General features: G+C 39.5%; 2 protein-coding genes across 2 annotated transcripts in view; one reads left to right on the top strand and one right to left on the bottom strand.

Moving 5' to 3' along the window:
* The window catches only part of ZFP62 (ZFP62 zinc finger protein), a 134,109-nt gene that overhangs the window by 66,868 nt on the left and 49,881 nt on the right, over nt 1-17,360 (top strand). The window lies entirely within an intron of this gene.
* Nucleotides 1-17,360, bottom strand: part of BTNL8 (butyrophilin like 8) — a 44,929-nt gene that overhangs the window by 27,036 nt on the left and 533 nt on the right. Inside the window, exons 2-3 of the mRNA XM_032158928.2 lie at nt 14,351-14,698; nt 11,674-11,949 (exon numbers count right to left, since the gene is read on the bottom strand). Of these exons, the coding sequence (XP_032014819.1) occupies nt 11,674-11,949; nt 14,351-14,698 (624 nt within the window). The remainder of the gene's footprint in view (nt 1-11,673; nt 11,950-14,350; nt 14,699-17,360) is intronic.

The following is a 17,360-nucleotide window of genomic DNA, read 5'->3' as shown; positions in this document are numbered from 1 at the left end:
TGTTTGTTTTTCTGTCTTTGCTGGTGCATAAAATGCAATGTATTTTGTTTATTGATCTTATTTTTATGAACATAATGAAGTATAAATTGAAAGAATTTGTGTGTAGATTAATCCAGATCTCCAATGGGTATTATCATATAACCTGTTGGAAATAGGCATTCTATTTTTTCCTTCCTGGAAATTATAATTCTTTTTTCACCTTCTTTCCTTTTTTGCAATGATTAGTATTCCAGCATATTGTTGAACAGCAATGTTTAATGCAGTTATATCTTCATTAAGTTCCTGAGTTTAAACCTCCTACCATGATGTATCATGGTAGCTATGGGTATTTTTAAAAAGCTTTCTATCAGATGAAAGAAGTGAAGTGCTCTTCTATTGCTAATTCATAAAAGATTTTCTTTTATTTCTGGATTCACAAGTGTTTTAAATCATAATTAGATGTTGAAACTTATATATGTTTTATTAACATCTATAGAGAATCTTATAGATTTTCTCCTTTAACTTATTGAGGTAATACTTACATAAATATACATATCCCAATGTTGACCTAACCTTTTATTCCTGGGTGAGCTCAATTCAGTCATAATGTATTAGGTTTTTTAAAAAACATTTGATTGGAGTTTATAAAATTTCTAATTAGAATTTTACATTTATGTTTCTGAAAATTTCTTATTAATATTTTTTAAACTGCCTTATTGGCTAAATCCCCAAATTAAAAGGCACAGAGTGGCAAGCTGGATAAAGAAACAAGACCAAATGGTATGCTGTCTTCAAGAGACTAATCTCACACACAGCAACATCCATAGGCTCAAAATAAAGGGATGTAGGAAAATCTACTAAGCAAATGGAAAGCAGGAAAAAGCAGGAGTTGCAATTATAATTGGAGACAAAACAGACTTTAAACCAACAATAATCAAAAAAGACAAAGAAAGGCAATATATGATGGTAAAGGGTTCAGTTCAACAAACATAACTATCCTAAATATATATGCACCCAACACAAAAGCACCCAGATTCATAAAGCAAGTTCTTGGAGACCTTCAAAGAGATTTAGAATTCCACACAATAATAGTGGGAGACTTCAACACCCCACTGACTGTATTAGATAGATTATTGAGGCAGAAAATTAACAAGGTATTCAGGACCTGAACTCACACTGGATCAAATGGATCTGATAGACATCTACATAACTCTCCACCCAAAAATAACAGAATATACATTCTTATCACTACATAGCACATACTTTAAAACTGACCACATAATCAGACACAGAACACTTCTTAGCAAATGCAAAAGAACTGAAATCATAACAACCACTCTCTCAGACCACAGCTCGATATGATTACAGATCAAGACTAACAAAATCACTCAAAACAATACAATTACATGGAAATTGAATAACCTACTCCTGAATGACTTTTGGGTAAATAATTAAATTAAGGCAGAAATCAAGAATTTCTTTGAAACTAATGAGAAAAAAGACACAACATACCAGCATCTCTGGGACACAACCAAGGCAGTGTTAAGAGGGAACTTTATAGCACTAAACAACGACATCAAAAAGTTAGAAAGATCTCAATTTAAGAACCTATTATCACAACTAAAAGAACTAGAGAACCAAGAGAAAATCAATCCCAAAGTTAGCAGAAGATAAGACATAACAAAATCAGAGCTGAACTGAAGGAGATTGAGATATGAAATACCATTCAAAAGATCAATGAATCCAGAGTTGGATTTTGAAAAAAATTAATAAAATATATAGACTACTAGCTAGGCTAATAAAGAAGAAAAGAGAAAAAAATCCAAATAAACACAATCAGAAATGACAAAGGGGATATTACACTGAGCCAAAAAAATACAAATAACTATCAGAGACTATTATGAACACCTCTATACACACAAACTAGAAATTCTAGAAGGAATGGATACATTTATTTAAAGGTGTTAATTTATTTTTCTGTTTTGTTTTTTGTTTCATAAAACCCTTTATCAAGTATGATAGGTATGATTCACATGTAAAAAGCTGTACATATTTAATTTATACAACTCAGAGTTTGGTGATAAGTACATACCCATTCAAATCATCACCACCATCAAGACTATAGACATATAGACATATCCATCATCTCCCATGGTTTCCTGCTACCCCTTTTATTATAATTATTACAATTATTTTGTGTGTGTGTGTGTGTGTGTGTGTGTGTGTGTGTAGTATGAACAGAATATAAGATCTACTCTCTTCACAGAATTTAAGAATACAATAGTTTATTGTTAGCTACAGGCACTGTGCTGTATAGTAGATCCCCAGAATTTCTTCATCTTGCACAAATGAATCTTTTTTATACCCTTTGAATATTGCCTTCCCATTTTTCCCTCCCCTCATTCCCTGGCAATCACAGTTATGCTCTATGCTTCTATGACTGATGATTTTAGATTACACAATATAAGTGAGATCATTTTTGTGTCTGGCTTATTTTACTTAACATAATGTCCTCCATGTTCATCCATGTGTCAGGATTACCTTTTTTTAATTGTTGAATAATACTTCATTATATATGTCACTTTTTAAATCCATTCATCTGTCAGCAAATAGATTGTTTTCATATCTTGGCTACTGTGAACTATGCCACAATAAACATGGAAGTGCAAGTATCTTTTTGAAATCCTAACTTCAACTCTTTTGGATAAATGCACAGAAGTAGGGTTGCTGAATTATAAATTATCGATGAGGTTACTTATTTTATATAATTTTGTACACTGCAACTTTACTAAATGTCTTAGCTCTAACAGTTTTTTGTGGAATCTTTAGGGTTTATCTACATATAAGACCATGTAGCATAGTTGTATTTTTTAAAGGAATCTGCATACTGTTTTCCATAGTGGCTATATCAATTTATATTCCCAGCAACAGTGTAGGGACACCTGTAATATTTCTTAAATTAGTAATAACCAGTCTAACAAATATGAGGTGATCTCTCCTTATACTTTTGATTGAATTTCCCTGATGGTTAGTGATAGTGAGTCACTTTTCATAAACCTCTTGGCTATTAATGTCTTTTGGGGAAAATGTTTATTCATGTACTTTGCCCATTCTAAAAATTGGAGTATTTTTGGTTATTGAGTTGTATGAGTGTCTTACATATTTTGGACATTAACTCTTTATCAGGTATATACTTTGAAAATATTCTCCCATTCCACATGTTGCTTTTTATTTTGTTGATTATTTCCTTTGCTGCACAAAAGCTTTTTAGTTTGATGTAATCTTACTTGTTCATTTTTGCTTTCATTGCCTGTGCTTTTGGTGTCAGGGTGAAAAATCCCTGCCAAGATCAATGTCAAGGAGATTTTTCTCTATGCTTTCTCCTAAGAGTTTATAGTTTAAGGCCTTTGTTTATGCCTTTAATTCATTTTGAATTGATTTTTGTGTGTGATGGAAAATATGAGTCCAATATCACTCTGTTGCATGTAAATATCCAGTTTTCCAAACACCATTTATTAAAGAAACTATCATTTATCCATTTTGTATTCTTGGTAATCTTACTGAAGATTAGTTGACCATATAGCATGGGTTTATTTCTGGGCTCTTAATTCTGTTCCATTGATCTATATGTCTATTTTTATGCCAGTACCATATGGTTCTAATTACTATTAGGTTGGTGCAAAAGTCTTTGCAGTCTTTGCTATTACTTTCAATGGCAAAAACCACAATTACTTTTGCACCAACCTAATATAACATAATTTGAAATCAGGTAGTATGATGCTTGTACTTTGTTCTTTTTGCTCAAGACTTATTTGGCTATTCAGGGTCTTTTGTAGTTCCATGTGAATTTAGATTTTTTTCTAATTCTGTGAAAAATGCCTTTGAATTTTAATAGTGATTGCATTAAATCTATAAATTGATTTGGGTAGTATGAACATTTAAGCAATATTAATTCAATGAACACATGATAGATTTCTATTTATTTGCATTATATCCCATTTCTTTCACCAATGTCTTATAGTTTTCAGTGTACAGATCTTTGACCTCATTGGCTAAATTTACTTCTAATTTTTTGATGCTATTGTAAATGAAGTTGTTTCCTTGATTTCTTTTCAGACAATTTATTGTTAGTGTATACAAACACTACTAATTTTGTATGTTGATTTTGTATCCTACAGCTTTGCTAAATTCGTTTATTCAGTTCTAACAGGTGTTTGTGGATCCTCTAGGGGTTACTACATGTCATGCCATGTCATCTCCAGGCAGAGACAATGATGTTTCTTTCTTTCTGATTTGGTTGCTTTTTATTAATTTTCTTTTTTGCCCAATTGCTCTGGCTACAACATCCAATACTATGTGGCAAGAGTGGACACCTTTCTCTTGTTCCTAATCTTAAAGGACAGCTTTCACTACTTCACTGTTGAGTATAATGTTAGCTATGAGCTTATCATATGTAAACCGAAAATAAAATTCTAAGCTTCCCAAGTCAACTGAATGGACCCCCTCTTCTCAAGAAAGGGGATTCCCAAGTAAACCTGAAGGACTAGTCCAGGCAAAGATGGGAAGGTGAGGTTGGACATGCCTCATTATGTCCTCTTCCCTTTGGAGTTCAGGCACAACTGAGCAGCATTAACATTACAACAGAGGTCTTAAGACCGACAAAACAGACTCTTTGTAGCAATGAGATACCAAATCCCAACCTGACTATCGTATAGCATCACATGACAGATAGCAGGCCCTGAAATAAATTAAAATATTTTACCCCAAAACATATTTCTTTGACATATTTTAAAATAGCCTGGCAAAGCTGCCTCTGGTGGGAGAAATGTAAATTCTCTACAGAATGTAAATTTCCCTCTCCAGGTCTTTGTCTGATCCTGAAAAGACTGATTAGCTGAGAGTCTAGCAATTTTTAAAGATCTGAATATGAAACATTTGCCATCTATTGCCTCTAAGGGCCGCCACCTATGAGACTTCATCTACATGTAAGAACCTTGGTCTCCACAACCCTCTATCCTAATCCAGACACTCTTTTCTATTCCAGGTCTTTTAGATAACTCACAACCATTTGCCAACCAGAAAATCTTCTAATCTACCTATTACTTGGAAGCCCCCACTTCATGTTGTCCTGCCTTTCTAGACCAAACCATTGTACACCTTACATATATTGATTGATGTCTGTCTGTAATTTCTGTCCCCTTAAAACATAAAATCAAGCTGTAACTCAACCACCTTGGGCACATGTTCTCAGGACCTCTTGAGACTATGCCTTGGGCCTTGGTCACTCACATTTGGCCCAGAATAAACCTCTTTAAATGTTTTATAGAGTTTGACTCTTTGTCGACACATATATGATCTTTATTATGTTGAGGTACATTCTTTTTTTACCTAATCTGTTGACTTTTATTATGAAAAGATGCTGAATATTGTCAAATGCTTTCTCTGCATTTGTTAACATAATTATACATCGTTTGCTCTTCATTCTGTTAATGTCATATATTATATTTATTTATTTGCATGTGTTGAAACATTCTTGCATCCCAGAGATAAATCCCACTTGATCATGGGGATACCTTTAATGTTTCTTTTAACGTACTTTGTAATTATTCTTTTTATCATGAATTTGGTTGGCTAATATTTGTTGGAAATGTTTGCATCTATGTTTATCAGGGATATTGGCTTGTAATTCTCTTCTTTTTTGTGGTGTTCTTATATGGTTTTTGTATCAGGGTAATTGTGGCCTCATAAAATGAGTTTGGAATTATTCCCCATCTTTAATTTTTTGCAAGAGTTTGAAAAGTATTGGCATTAATTTTTCTTTCTTTCTTTCTTTCTTTTTTTTTTTTCTTTTGAGACAGAGTCTCGCTCTGTCACTCAGGCTGGGGTGCAGTGGCGCCATCTCAGCTCACTGCAAGCTCCGCCTACTGGGTTCACGCCATTCTCCTGCCTCAGCCTCCCGAGTAGCTGGGACTACAGACGCCCGCCACCACGCCCAGCTAATTTTTTTTGTATTTTTAGTAGAGACAGGGTTTCACCGTGTTAGCCAGGATGGTCTCGATCTCCTGACCTCGTGATCCACCCACCTCAGCCTCCTAAAGTGCTGGGATTATAGGCGCCCGCCACCGTGCCCGGCTAATTTTTTGTATTAATTTTTCTTTAAATATTTTGTAGAATTCACCAGCAGAGCCATCTGGTCATGGAATTTTGTTGGGACGATTTTGATTATCAATTGTATTTCTAACTAATTGCAGGTCTGGTTTTTTTTTTTAATTATTCTGATTCAGTTTTTATAGGTTGTATGTTTCTAGGAATGTCTCCATTTCTGCTAGGTTATCCAGTTTGTTGGCCTATGATTTTTCATAGTGCCGTAGTCTAACCTTGTCTTTGGTTTCACTTTCATGATTTCAGTTACTCGTGATCAATTGTGGCCCAAAAATATTAAATGAAAAATTTCATAAATAAACAATTTGTAAGTTTTAAGTTGCACACCATTCTGAGTAGCATGATGAAATCTCTATCATCCTGCTCTGTTCCATTTGAGACATGAAAAATAGCATATATAGGGTTTGGTACTATACGTGGTTTGTGGCATTCACTGGGGATCTTGGAATGTAACCCCTGTGGATAAGGGAGAACTACGATAGTCTCATGACATTTTATATTTCTTTCTGTGGTACCAGTTGTAGTGTATCATCTTTTATTTATAATTCTATTTATTTGAGTCAGCTCTTTTTTTCTTGGTTAATCTAGGTAAAGTCTTGTCAATTTTATTTATCTTTTCAAATAACATTTAGTTTTATTGATCTTTTTATTGTTTTTCTATTTCATTTATTTCTGCTCTAATTATTGTTTTTTCCTTCCTTCTGCTAAATTTTGGCTTAGTTTTTTCTTTTTCTAATTTCTTGAGGTATAAACTTATGTTGTTTATTTGAGATCTTTTTTCTTAATGTAGATATTTATAGCTATAAACTTTTAGAACTGCTTTTGCTACATTCCATAGATTTTGCTATTGTTTAAAAATTTTTCATCATCACTATGGTTTCAATGTATCCCCAAAGTTTATGTGTTGAAAACTTAATCCCTAATGCAATAATGTTGACAGGTGGGACCCTTAAGAGGTGACAAGGCCGTGAGGATCCTGCCGTCATGAGTGGATTAATGCCATTTTTGCAGAAGCAGCTTCCTTCCTCTTTCTTACTCTCTTGCCCTTCTACCTTCCTCCATGGAATTACACAACTAGAAGGCCCTCACAGGATGTGACCCCTTGATCTTGGACTTGCCAGCCTCCAGGACCATGAGCCAAATGAACCTCTGTTCATTATCAATTACCCAATCTCAGGTATTCTGGTACAGCAGCATAAAGTGGACTAAGACAACCTCTGGGTATATGCTCTGTGGGCATGTTACATATGGCCTTTATTGTGTTGAGCTACATTCCTTCTATACCTAATTTACTGAAAGCTGGTTTTGTCATCAAAGGGTGTTGAATGTTGTCAAATGCTTTTTCTGCATCTATTGAGATGATCATATGGTTTTTGTCTTTCATTCTGTTAGTGTAATATTAATTGATTTGCATATGTTGAACCATCCTTATGTTCCAAGGATAAAGCTCACTTAATCATGGTAAATGAATCTTTTAATGTACTGTTGAATTCTGTTTGACAGTATATTTTGTCTTTCTGTCACTCCTCCTCCTCCAGTGTACTGGCAGACTTTGGTAGACAAAGACCTTGACCAGTCAGGCTGGCTAGATACTCTGAAAGTCTCTCAGATCTTTTTTATGGATGTACCTGCTTTACTCCTCTTGTTCCTTCTTGGTGAGAGGAAGTCTTGGGATTTTCTTTTCTCAGTCTTGCAAAGCAGGCTAGCTGCTGAGAGCCTTGCATTTATTTATCCCTAGGGCAATTCCCTAAAATACTCAAGATTGTGCACCTTCTCTCAATCCAGCAGAGTCAAGCTGATTGCTATCTGTGTTCTGACTGCAGAAGTTTGTATGCACATCTGCTGAGGCTCAGGCAGCCTGTCTGCAGGGAAGCAAGTGCCCGACTGTGATGGACCAAGAGGTTCTAGCCACAGGGATGGTGTTTGGAGGGCTGGGGGGCACATATCAGCTGGTTGGGTTGTCAGCAGCTTGTGAGGTGGGCCCCTAGTAGAGTGCAGGAGCTGGCCAGTAGGTTCTGCTGCTTGTTGTTCAAGTCCGTGCACTGGCTGGACCTGTGCATGGTCTTTCAAGCCCCCTCCTCTTTCCCTGCTCCTAGCTGCCCCCAGATGATTCAGCCACACTGGTCTCCTCAGTGTTCTGCATTAAGTGAGACAGAAATGGGTTTCCCGGGCAGCATCCCACAAGCCTGAGGAATCTGGACATTCACTTTGCTCTCACTTTCCCCATGGCAAAAATTGTGGGCTGAGGGAGTCTCTCTTGGCACTAAGTTACCTTGGAAGAGCAGTGAGGCAGGTAGAAGGAAACAGTTCTTACCCTCCTCCATGTATCTGTTCTTGGCTTTTTTGCCTGACCAACCAGTTGGAACCTCTCAAGTGGCTTCCTAGACTCCTACAAAAATATCTTTGTTCCTGGTAGTTGTTAAAATAGTGTTTCTGTGGGAGTTTGAGAACTGAAAACTCCATTTCACCATCCTAATCATGTCACTTCTTAAAACGTATAGTTGTATGATAGTTTGTATGTACAGTTTCATTATCATTCAGTCATAAGACACTTTTAATTATCATTATGACTTTTTCAATGACCACTTATTTTTGAAGTACATTTTTAAAGTTTCAAACATACATGAATATTAAATTGTTTTTCTCATTGAATTTAATTATATTGTGATTAGAAATCATCATTTGAATCATACCAGTCTTTGTCCATTTGTGCTGCTATAACAAAATACTACAGACTGGCTCATTTATAAACAATAGAAATGTATTTCTCATAGTTCTGGAGGCTGGGAAGTCCAAGGTCAAGTATCAATAGATTTGGCATCTGATGAGGACTGCCCTCTGTTTCAAGATGGCACCTTGTTGCTGTGTCCTCTGAAGGTGATGAATGCTGTGTCCTCACATGGCAGAAGGGGTGGAAAGGGTAAGTTCACCCCCTTAAACCCTTTTATAAGGCACTAACCCATTCATACGGGTATAGTCCTCAGGACTTAATCACCTCCTAAAAAGCCCACCTCTTAATAGTGCTGCATTGGGGATTTCGTTTCAACATGAATTTTGGAGAAGACACAACACTAAAACCATATCACAATACCATTTTCTTCGAAGTTTTTGTAAACCATTTTATGTGCTTGAGCCTGATGAGAGTTAATTTATGTTCTGTGTGTGCTTCCAATGCTTTGTTGTGGGTGCAGCCTTCTAAGAATATCTATTAAATCGGGTTTGTTAATTTGTAGTTCAAATATACTATATTCTTACGGATTCAAGTCACATTGCAACTTGGTGGCCCATGATTAAATGTTCAGTCTTTCCTAAGGTCTAGCCCAAGATGTATTTTTCAAAAGAATGGTAGTTATTCATAGAGAATGGCAGGGCTCTGCTTCTAAATCCCAAGGGCCAGTGCCATGATTCCCTTACAGGGGCCTGGCAAGGGCTCCTAACAGCATGCCTATCTGTTACTCTCTGTGGGCCACATTTTGATCCATGCTTCAGCCAACCAAACTACAGAGGCCTTTCTAACATTCTGAGCTGCAACATTAAGTGCAGGATCTCTGATTAGTGAGGCCATTACATGTGGTTTGAGCCAACCTTATGTCCTTGTACCGCCACCTTACACCCTAAATATCATTTGACATGGATTCTCTGGATTTCTGGTCTGTATAGATTAGAAAAACCAACTACCTCTTTTGGAGTGTAGTATACTTTCTAATGAGTCATGTTTCCAGCTTTAAGGTCGTGCTGAAATTTGAGCCTAGGTACAGATCTAGAAGCAAAGAGGGATGGTAGGGGTGGGTCCTGCGTAGAATCAGCATTGCCTTGCATGGCGACTGCCTCAGGAGAGAGGCCATTACAGTTTCTTTGGGCAATGCAGGGTTAATCCCCTGAGATGAAGATGGAGAGCTACTTCCAATTGACATAGAGAGACTGAGACTGCTTTCACTGGCAAAGATTCATCAGCATTTGAGGCTGAATGTCCCCAGCTTCGTCAGTCTTCCCATACATCCCCATTTCAACTTTCTGAATCTCATTTCTTCCCAGTCAATGCCCCTCACATTGACAGATATCCTGAGGAGCAGGTTTGGATTTCCGTTGTCGTTCAGCCAGTCGCAGAATGAGTTCTGAATTTGGTTTTCAGCAATCTTAGCCCTGTGGCTACAGAAAGTAAGTATCACTTTCAGGGCACTCATGGAAGCTTTCAGGTTATTTATGCAACACCAAGAAACTCAGAATTCAAATTCCTCTGCTCATATTTCCTTTCGTCACTTTCCTCACTTTTTCTAGCAAGAATAGGAGCAACCAGCCAATCTCATCTTATCCACTAGGTCGAAAAACATGTTTGAAAATATCATATACCAGTCAACCCATGGTTAATTATGGGTCACAAATGATGAAATTTTGCATATCTGTATTGCTAGATCACAACGTGAACTTTCAGTGTTTTTGTTTTGTTTGTTTGAAGACGAGGTCTTGCTATGTTGCATAGGCTGGCCTCAAACTCCTAGGCTCAAGTGATCCTCCCACCTCAGCCTCCTGAGTAGCTGGGACTACAGGTGTGCACAGTAATCCCAGCTCAGAGAATTTTAGAATTTTAGGGATGACTGAAAAGTTATCCCTAAAATTCTTTTTCTCTAGAAATACTCTTGGTACCAAATCTGTATTAGTGAGAGTTCTCCAGAGTAACAGAACCACTAGGATGTATACACACATACATATATATATGTACATCCTGTTGTTTCTATATATTTGAGAGAGAAAGATGGAGATAAAGAGAGAAAGGAAGAGGAGAGACAGAGAGATTTAGTATAAAGAATTGGCTTGCATACATCATGGAAGCTCTTTTAGGTCCCAACTCATGGGTGAGTCAGCAATCTGGAGCCCCAGGAGAGCCAATGGTTCATTTACGTTGAAACCAGAAGACCTGAGAACCAGAAGAGCCAATGGTGTCACTCCTGTCCAAAAGCCCGCAGGCTCAAGACATAGAAAGAGCCAGTGGTTCAGTTTGAGTCTGAAGGCCAGCAGCCTGCTCTGAGGCCAGGAAGGGCCAGTGTCCCAGTTTCAAGGCTATCATGCAGGATCATTCTCTCACTCAGGGAGGGTCAACCTTTTGTTCTATTCAGGTCTTCAACTGATTGGATAAGCCCACCCGCATTATGGAGGGTAATCTTCTTTACTCAGTTTACCAATTTAAATGTGAATCGTATGTGTAAACACCCTCACAGAAGCATCCTGAATAATACTTAACCAAATCTGAGCAAATCATGACCCAGTCAAGTGGACACAAAAAATTAACCATCACAGGGTTACATCATAGGTGAAGGAAATACTTAATTCTACTCCCCTGGAATTGTAAACGATTCTATTTCCACCTAACCAAATGTTTATAACTTTGCTTTTACATCTCATTGATTTTAAACGTTTAAAACAAATCATTAAAGCTGAGAAAGACAAAACAACAATGCCGAGATGGAGGCTCCTGTCCTCGCTCTGAGTTACTGAAGCATCCACCCCTCCTCTTCTCCTCCCCTCCCTACTCACCTCCTATCTGTACCCTGGATTCTACCTCTCGGCTCAGATGAGCATGCTGCATGGAACAGGATATGCTCCCGGCGTTCTCTTGGACGGTCAGGGAGATCTCCACATCAAACAGGCCATGCATGTCTGTGTTTGTCCTGGAGTCGGTGGACAAATCCTGTCCTTGTGGACCTTTCCACTTCGCTGTGGGCCGGGGGAACCAGCCCGAGGACCGACAGAGTAGCTGGATGCCTCCGTCAACATATCCCGCGATGGAAATGAGAGGAACTGAGCCCAGCGCTGGGGAGAAAACAGGGAAGAGTTGAAAGCAAAGATCGTATCCCAAAGCCACAGCAATTCTGAATCAGGTGCATTCAGTCCACCCCCTACCCATTCTCTCTCTCACACACACAAACACTACAACCACGACCTTTGGCAAAAGCCTTCCCATGGCCTTTGTTCGTTGCCATTTTTTAGCAATTACTGTGTATGCATGGCTATTCCTAAGCACCAATCATGATGAAGTAAGACGGAACTGCTTCTGATGAGAAACTCATCAGGAGCTCAGCTAAAGTAGAGAGAGCGCTGAGCCACGAGGTGAGGAGTAACAGACCAAAGGAACAATGATCCAAATTAAAGTAATAGTGAAGCCTCTAATCAGTTGCTACAAAAGTAAGAGCTAAACCAAGGAAGATGCCAACTCCTCCCTGCCTCATCCTCCCCCATGAAACGGAATTCCAGTTGAGGGGCAGATGGATCATCGCACGTGTGGGGCTGACTCACTGTTGATGGAGTGCTGAACAAAAGGCTTCGCAGCTTTATGAATCCTGAGCTCAGGGGGAGGTGTAGGGAGGAGGAATTAGAGTGTAAGATACTGGATACTAAGACAGAGTAAAGTGTCTTGGAGTTTGCCTTTTCTGTCATGGGGGAATGGCAGCCAGTGGCGTGGAGGTGACAGAATTTACCAAGATGGCTGTAGGTAGAGAAAGGCAGATTTATTAGAGAAAGTAGGAAAATACTTTGCAAGGAAGGCAATGGGCAAGTTAGCATGAGGGAAGCTAACTGCAAGAAAAAAAAGGCTCGGGATTTTATAGAATGGAACTTGGGCTGACTGGTAACGCCAAGGTAGCAGGGAGCCTAACTTATATTCTTTTGTCAGCTGGGATGTTTGATAAATTGAGGTGTTTGCTGATAAGCAGGAAGTCTGTGAGTTATGTATGTTATCTGGGCAGGGAGGCCAAATGTTCTGGGCCATATATCCTGGACTATATGTCCAGGATGACAAAGAAAGGCAGACCTGTAGCTTATCTGCTGTCTCTTTAGTTTAAATTTCTAGACATGAAGAAAGGCATGTTTATAGTTTATTTTCTTTTTTTTTTCTTTTTGCTTTCACCTGGTCCCGCCAGCCTGACTCTCTTTCCCTAATTAGGACTCCACATTCTCCTCCTTGATATAAGGCACTTGAAAGTCCTGCCCAAGGCCTGAGATCCTGAGAATTAAAATGCCTGGGCTAGAAATGCAAATATGTAAAGACCAGGACAGCTTAGCTGGGCCTGAGGGCTCACCTGAAACTCTCCTCAGAGACTGCAAAGCATTGGTTGTACTCCAAGTCTACTATGATGAGGAGGCCTTCCAGGTAACGCTTTGAAAATTGCCTGTCATCAGGCCTGAAATATCACTCATAGTGGTTTTTAAAAAATTTTAAGTTAGTCAAATTTAGCAGTGGGGAGTCGCATACCAATTTTAGTGACACTACTGTTAGTAAGTTCGGATAATCCACTACCGTCAGAGCAGCCTCACTCACAGGTTTTTAATCAGGAGACAGATTCTTCACAACTCACTGACTGCACACGGCAACAACCGTAAACAATAAATTTCTGTTTTTTCCTTCTTTCTTCTTTTTTTTTTTTTTTTTTTTTTAATAGAGATGAGGTCTTACCATATGCCCAGGCTGGTCTCGAGCTCCTGGACTCAAGCAATCCTCCTGTCTCAGCCTCTCAAGGTGTTGGGATTACAGGCTTGAGCCACTGCACCCAGCCCCATCAGATACATTTCACTGTGAAGGGTGTGACTATGGGAGTAGGGTCAAGTTAACACAGAGCATTGAGCGATTGATTGTCAGGGGAAGTCACAACTTCCTGGAGCTGACATTTGCTCCCTGCTGTATCAGATAAACAAAACATTTGTAGGACAAGTGAGCAGGAATTTTTATTTGTTAATTTAAAAATAAATTTTCATAAGGAAAACTATTTTGACAGTGGGGAAAAAAAGAAATAAAGTATTGATACAAGCAATAATTTGGATAGATCGCAAGAGCATTATGCTGAATTTAAAAAGTCAATCTCAAAAGGTCACCTGCGGTGTGAAGCTGTGTATGTAGCATTCTTGAAATTACAACATCAGGGAGATGAAAACCCCAGGCAGGGGCTGAGAAGGGGTGGGTGTGACCATAAAGGGGTGACAGAGGGAGATCTTTGTGGTGATGGGGTAGTTCTATACCTCGATGTGTTGGTGGTTACATGAATTTAAACATGTGACAAAATACATAGAACTATATACATAATACAGGAGGAACTTAGAGTATAGAATGTTGCCTTCTAATTAAATGGCCTAAAATTTCAAAATTTCCTTATTGAAAAAAACACTTATAAAGTCCAGGATGGTTCTTTGAGACAACTAGGTTATGAAATATGAAACTGACCTGACACCTGCAGCTCCCAGATGGCCTCATGGTAGTAAGACTGGGAACTAATCCGGCACCCATAGAGACCAGCATCCAACACAGTAATGTTTTCCAGCCTCAGAGAGATGCGCCCCTCCGCAATGGAATCCTTCACCAATTTTGTCCTGCCTTGATACTGTGGCATCTGCATAAATGGCTGGTCCTTCCTGTCCCTGTAGAGGTGGACCACGCTAGGAAACTGGCCCCTGAAGAACCGCACTTCCATGGCCTCTGCATTGGTCTTAGGAGACAGGAAACAGGAGAACGCTGCGTCCTCCCCCACCAAGGCCTGGACAGGCTTGCCTGGCCCAAACACCAGCCACTGCCCTGTGGGAAGAAATACAAAAGATAAATCATCAAAACCCTTTGTAGTGTGACCTACTCAGGGCTCCATTGGGCTGGGCTGGAGAAACATTCATCACGATCCTATTTCTAAAGCCAGTGACTTGCATTTGTGAGTCTCCTCACATTTGACAAACCGTGTCCACGGCAGTTACTTCACTTGGTCTTCAGGAGCACCTGCAGAAATGTGTATTATTAACGTTTTTATTTTCACGATGAGGAAACCACGTGATCCAGAGGAAGAAGTCTGTTTCTGAATGTAGACCCTTTGATTCCAGGAGATTCTATTGCCACATTCTCTCCCATCTGCCCATTTGCGTCAATTAAAAAAAAAAACTCCAAACATCCCTGTTTCCATCTTCCTTGCTAAAAACCAAAGTTGACGTCTTTCTAATGACCCAGAGAAAAGTATGGGCCATAAAGTCTCCAGTTTGGGGCAATTCGTTAAGGTTTCCTTCAAGCACAATATTATATCAATGTTTTATGGCTACTATAGAGGAATATTTCATTTCTGCCCATGGCGCACACAATTATTTGTACTTCCTTAGTTTTTTTGAAAATCTACTTGTTCTGCCAAGTTCTGAAAGACATGCTATGACACTGAAACAAGATTTTGCAGTTTATTTTCTGTAAATTTGTTCTTTAGCACATTCATGTGTGACTTATATTTTCCATAGCATGTGCCTTTTACACTTGTGTAGTAATTTTTTCCACTTTATTTTAGCACTGAAAGGTGCTGCATCTAGTGTTTTGTCAACATGTCTTGCCTTCATTTTTTTAAAAAAAAATTCTTGGTACATGTACGTCCTCACCTTGCTTTTGAAACTTTCCTCATTGTCTTGCTTCAAATGTGACAATTACATGTTTTCTGTGAGCCTCCCCTGCACAGCTCTTGGCTCTGTGGGGACAGGGCCTGATTTTCTTTCTCAGCACAGAGCCGGTCACACAGAACAGGCTCCACAAACAAGTTACTCATGTGAACGGCGAGCCCCATTTCCTTTCTTACTTGCTCATCTGTTTAACAATCATTTGAGTAATTTTCCTGACGTAAATCACTCCTACTACCCTGTAAGGATTACATTGCTTCTTAGAGACCACAGACGAGGGAGGCCCACTCCCTTCACCTTCTAAGTACCCACCCCCTTTGATTGGCAGTGTCTCTTGATTCATTCACATGTATCCATTTATGGTATATGGATATACCTGTGTGTGGTGTGTGCATGTGCATCAGAGGGAAGGTGAGTTACATGTGTGAATTTCTAGATAAGTGGATACTTTTTCATTTTAGCACGAATTTTTTTAGTTTAATTACATTTTATAAATCTTGCTGAAATGTATTTCACTCATGCATCTTTAAGAGTATTATTAAGTGAGGCATGACTTTGCAGCCTGATGTCTGACCAGCTGCTGACCTGGTGTAGCAGATGTTGAGGCCCTGCTCCTCACCACCCAACGCTGAGTCCCCCTGGAATGGGATGGGCACTTGCCTGCCTGCTGACAGCTCTGCCCCTGGAGCCTGGCCTCTGCCTCTCTGCTGAGGGCTTCCTGCAACCTTTGGAACCTACTTAGCCCTGGCACAAGGCAGCTCAGAAGGTTTGAGATTTTAACAGTCCCAGGGGGCACATCTCACCCAGTGGGGAAAGGAGACAGTAGATGTTGGAATGACTCTGAGCCACCATCTATAAGGTTCCTCCAAAGGTCCCAGTGGGACTGGGTTCCAGTTGCCACCGCAGCAACCTGCTCATTAGCGCACCCTCTATGGCTTGCCCCCCACTGGCTTCACTCTCTGCACTCCCTCACTTCGTTTCCCAGAATCACCTGCTCAACAAATCACTGGCAGGAAGGCCCTTGTCTTAGGTCAGGTTTGGGGACCCAGCCTATGCCAGCTGGGCTGCTATGGATGCTGCCTTCAGGGCTGTGTGGGGCTCCTGAGGCAAGGAAACATTTTCCAGGGTACCTCTGTTTCTCCGGCCAACCCTTGCTGCTGTCATCTCTCTTGCCTATAACATCTCCTTTCACTCCTTCCGCTTCCTTCCCTTGAAAATAAGAAAGGAACAAGACTGTCGTTGCAACATGCCCTGCACCCGTGCAGCTGTGTGCACTCTACATGCACAAGCTCGTGCAGTCCTCACCACAGCCCCATCAGGAATGTGATCGTATCTTCATGTCATCTTAAGCAAACCAACACCTAAGGAAGCTGTGAACAATAAAGCTCACAAGAAAAATAAGAGTTTTAAAAAGTAAAATGTTTCTGTCTCCAAGATCATTTCCAGGATGTCTTGCTGCCTCACCCAGAAACAGAAGAGAGACGAAGAAGCTCGTCAGAAAATAAACTGAGACGAGAGCGTCTCCTGTTAGTAACACGTGTGGGTTTTTAAGGAAACGTGCTCTACATTTTGATTGCCCTTGCTTCTGTTTTCTTAGCTTCATTTAGCAAAAAAGATGTAGGTGGACAGGTGGCAGGATGAACCTTCACAGACAGAAAGTGAACACAGTCAATGGAATCTTCTGTGGCTGGGTACTGACCATCTAGCCACCAGCATTCTACTCCAGCCTCAAGCTTCCTCTGTGAATTGTATTCAATCGCTCAACATCCTATAGACTAGGTTCTGTGTTAACAGTAACTGGAAGGAGAAAGAAGAGTGGA

Source organism: Hylobates moloch, unplaced genomic scaffold (assembly GCF_009828535.3).
Source record: "Hylobates moloch isolate HMO894 unplaced genomic scaffold, HMol_V3 SCAFFOLD_6, whole genome shotgun sequence".
Lineage (NCBI taxonomy): Eukaryota > Metazoa > Chordata > Mammalia > Primates > Hylobatidae > Hylobates > Hylobates moloch.
The sequence above is the reverse complement of the archived record's forward strand: the minus strand, read 5'-3'. Positions and strand labels throughout refer to the sequence as shown.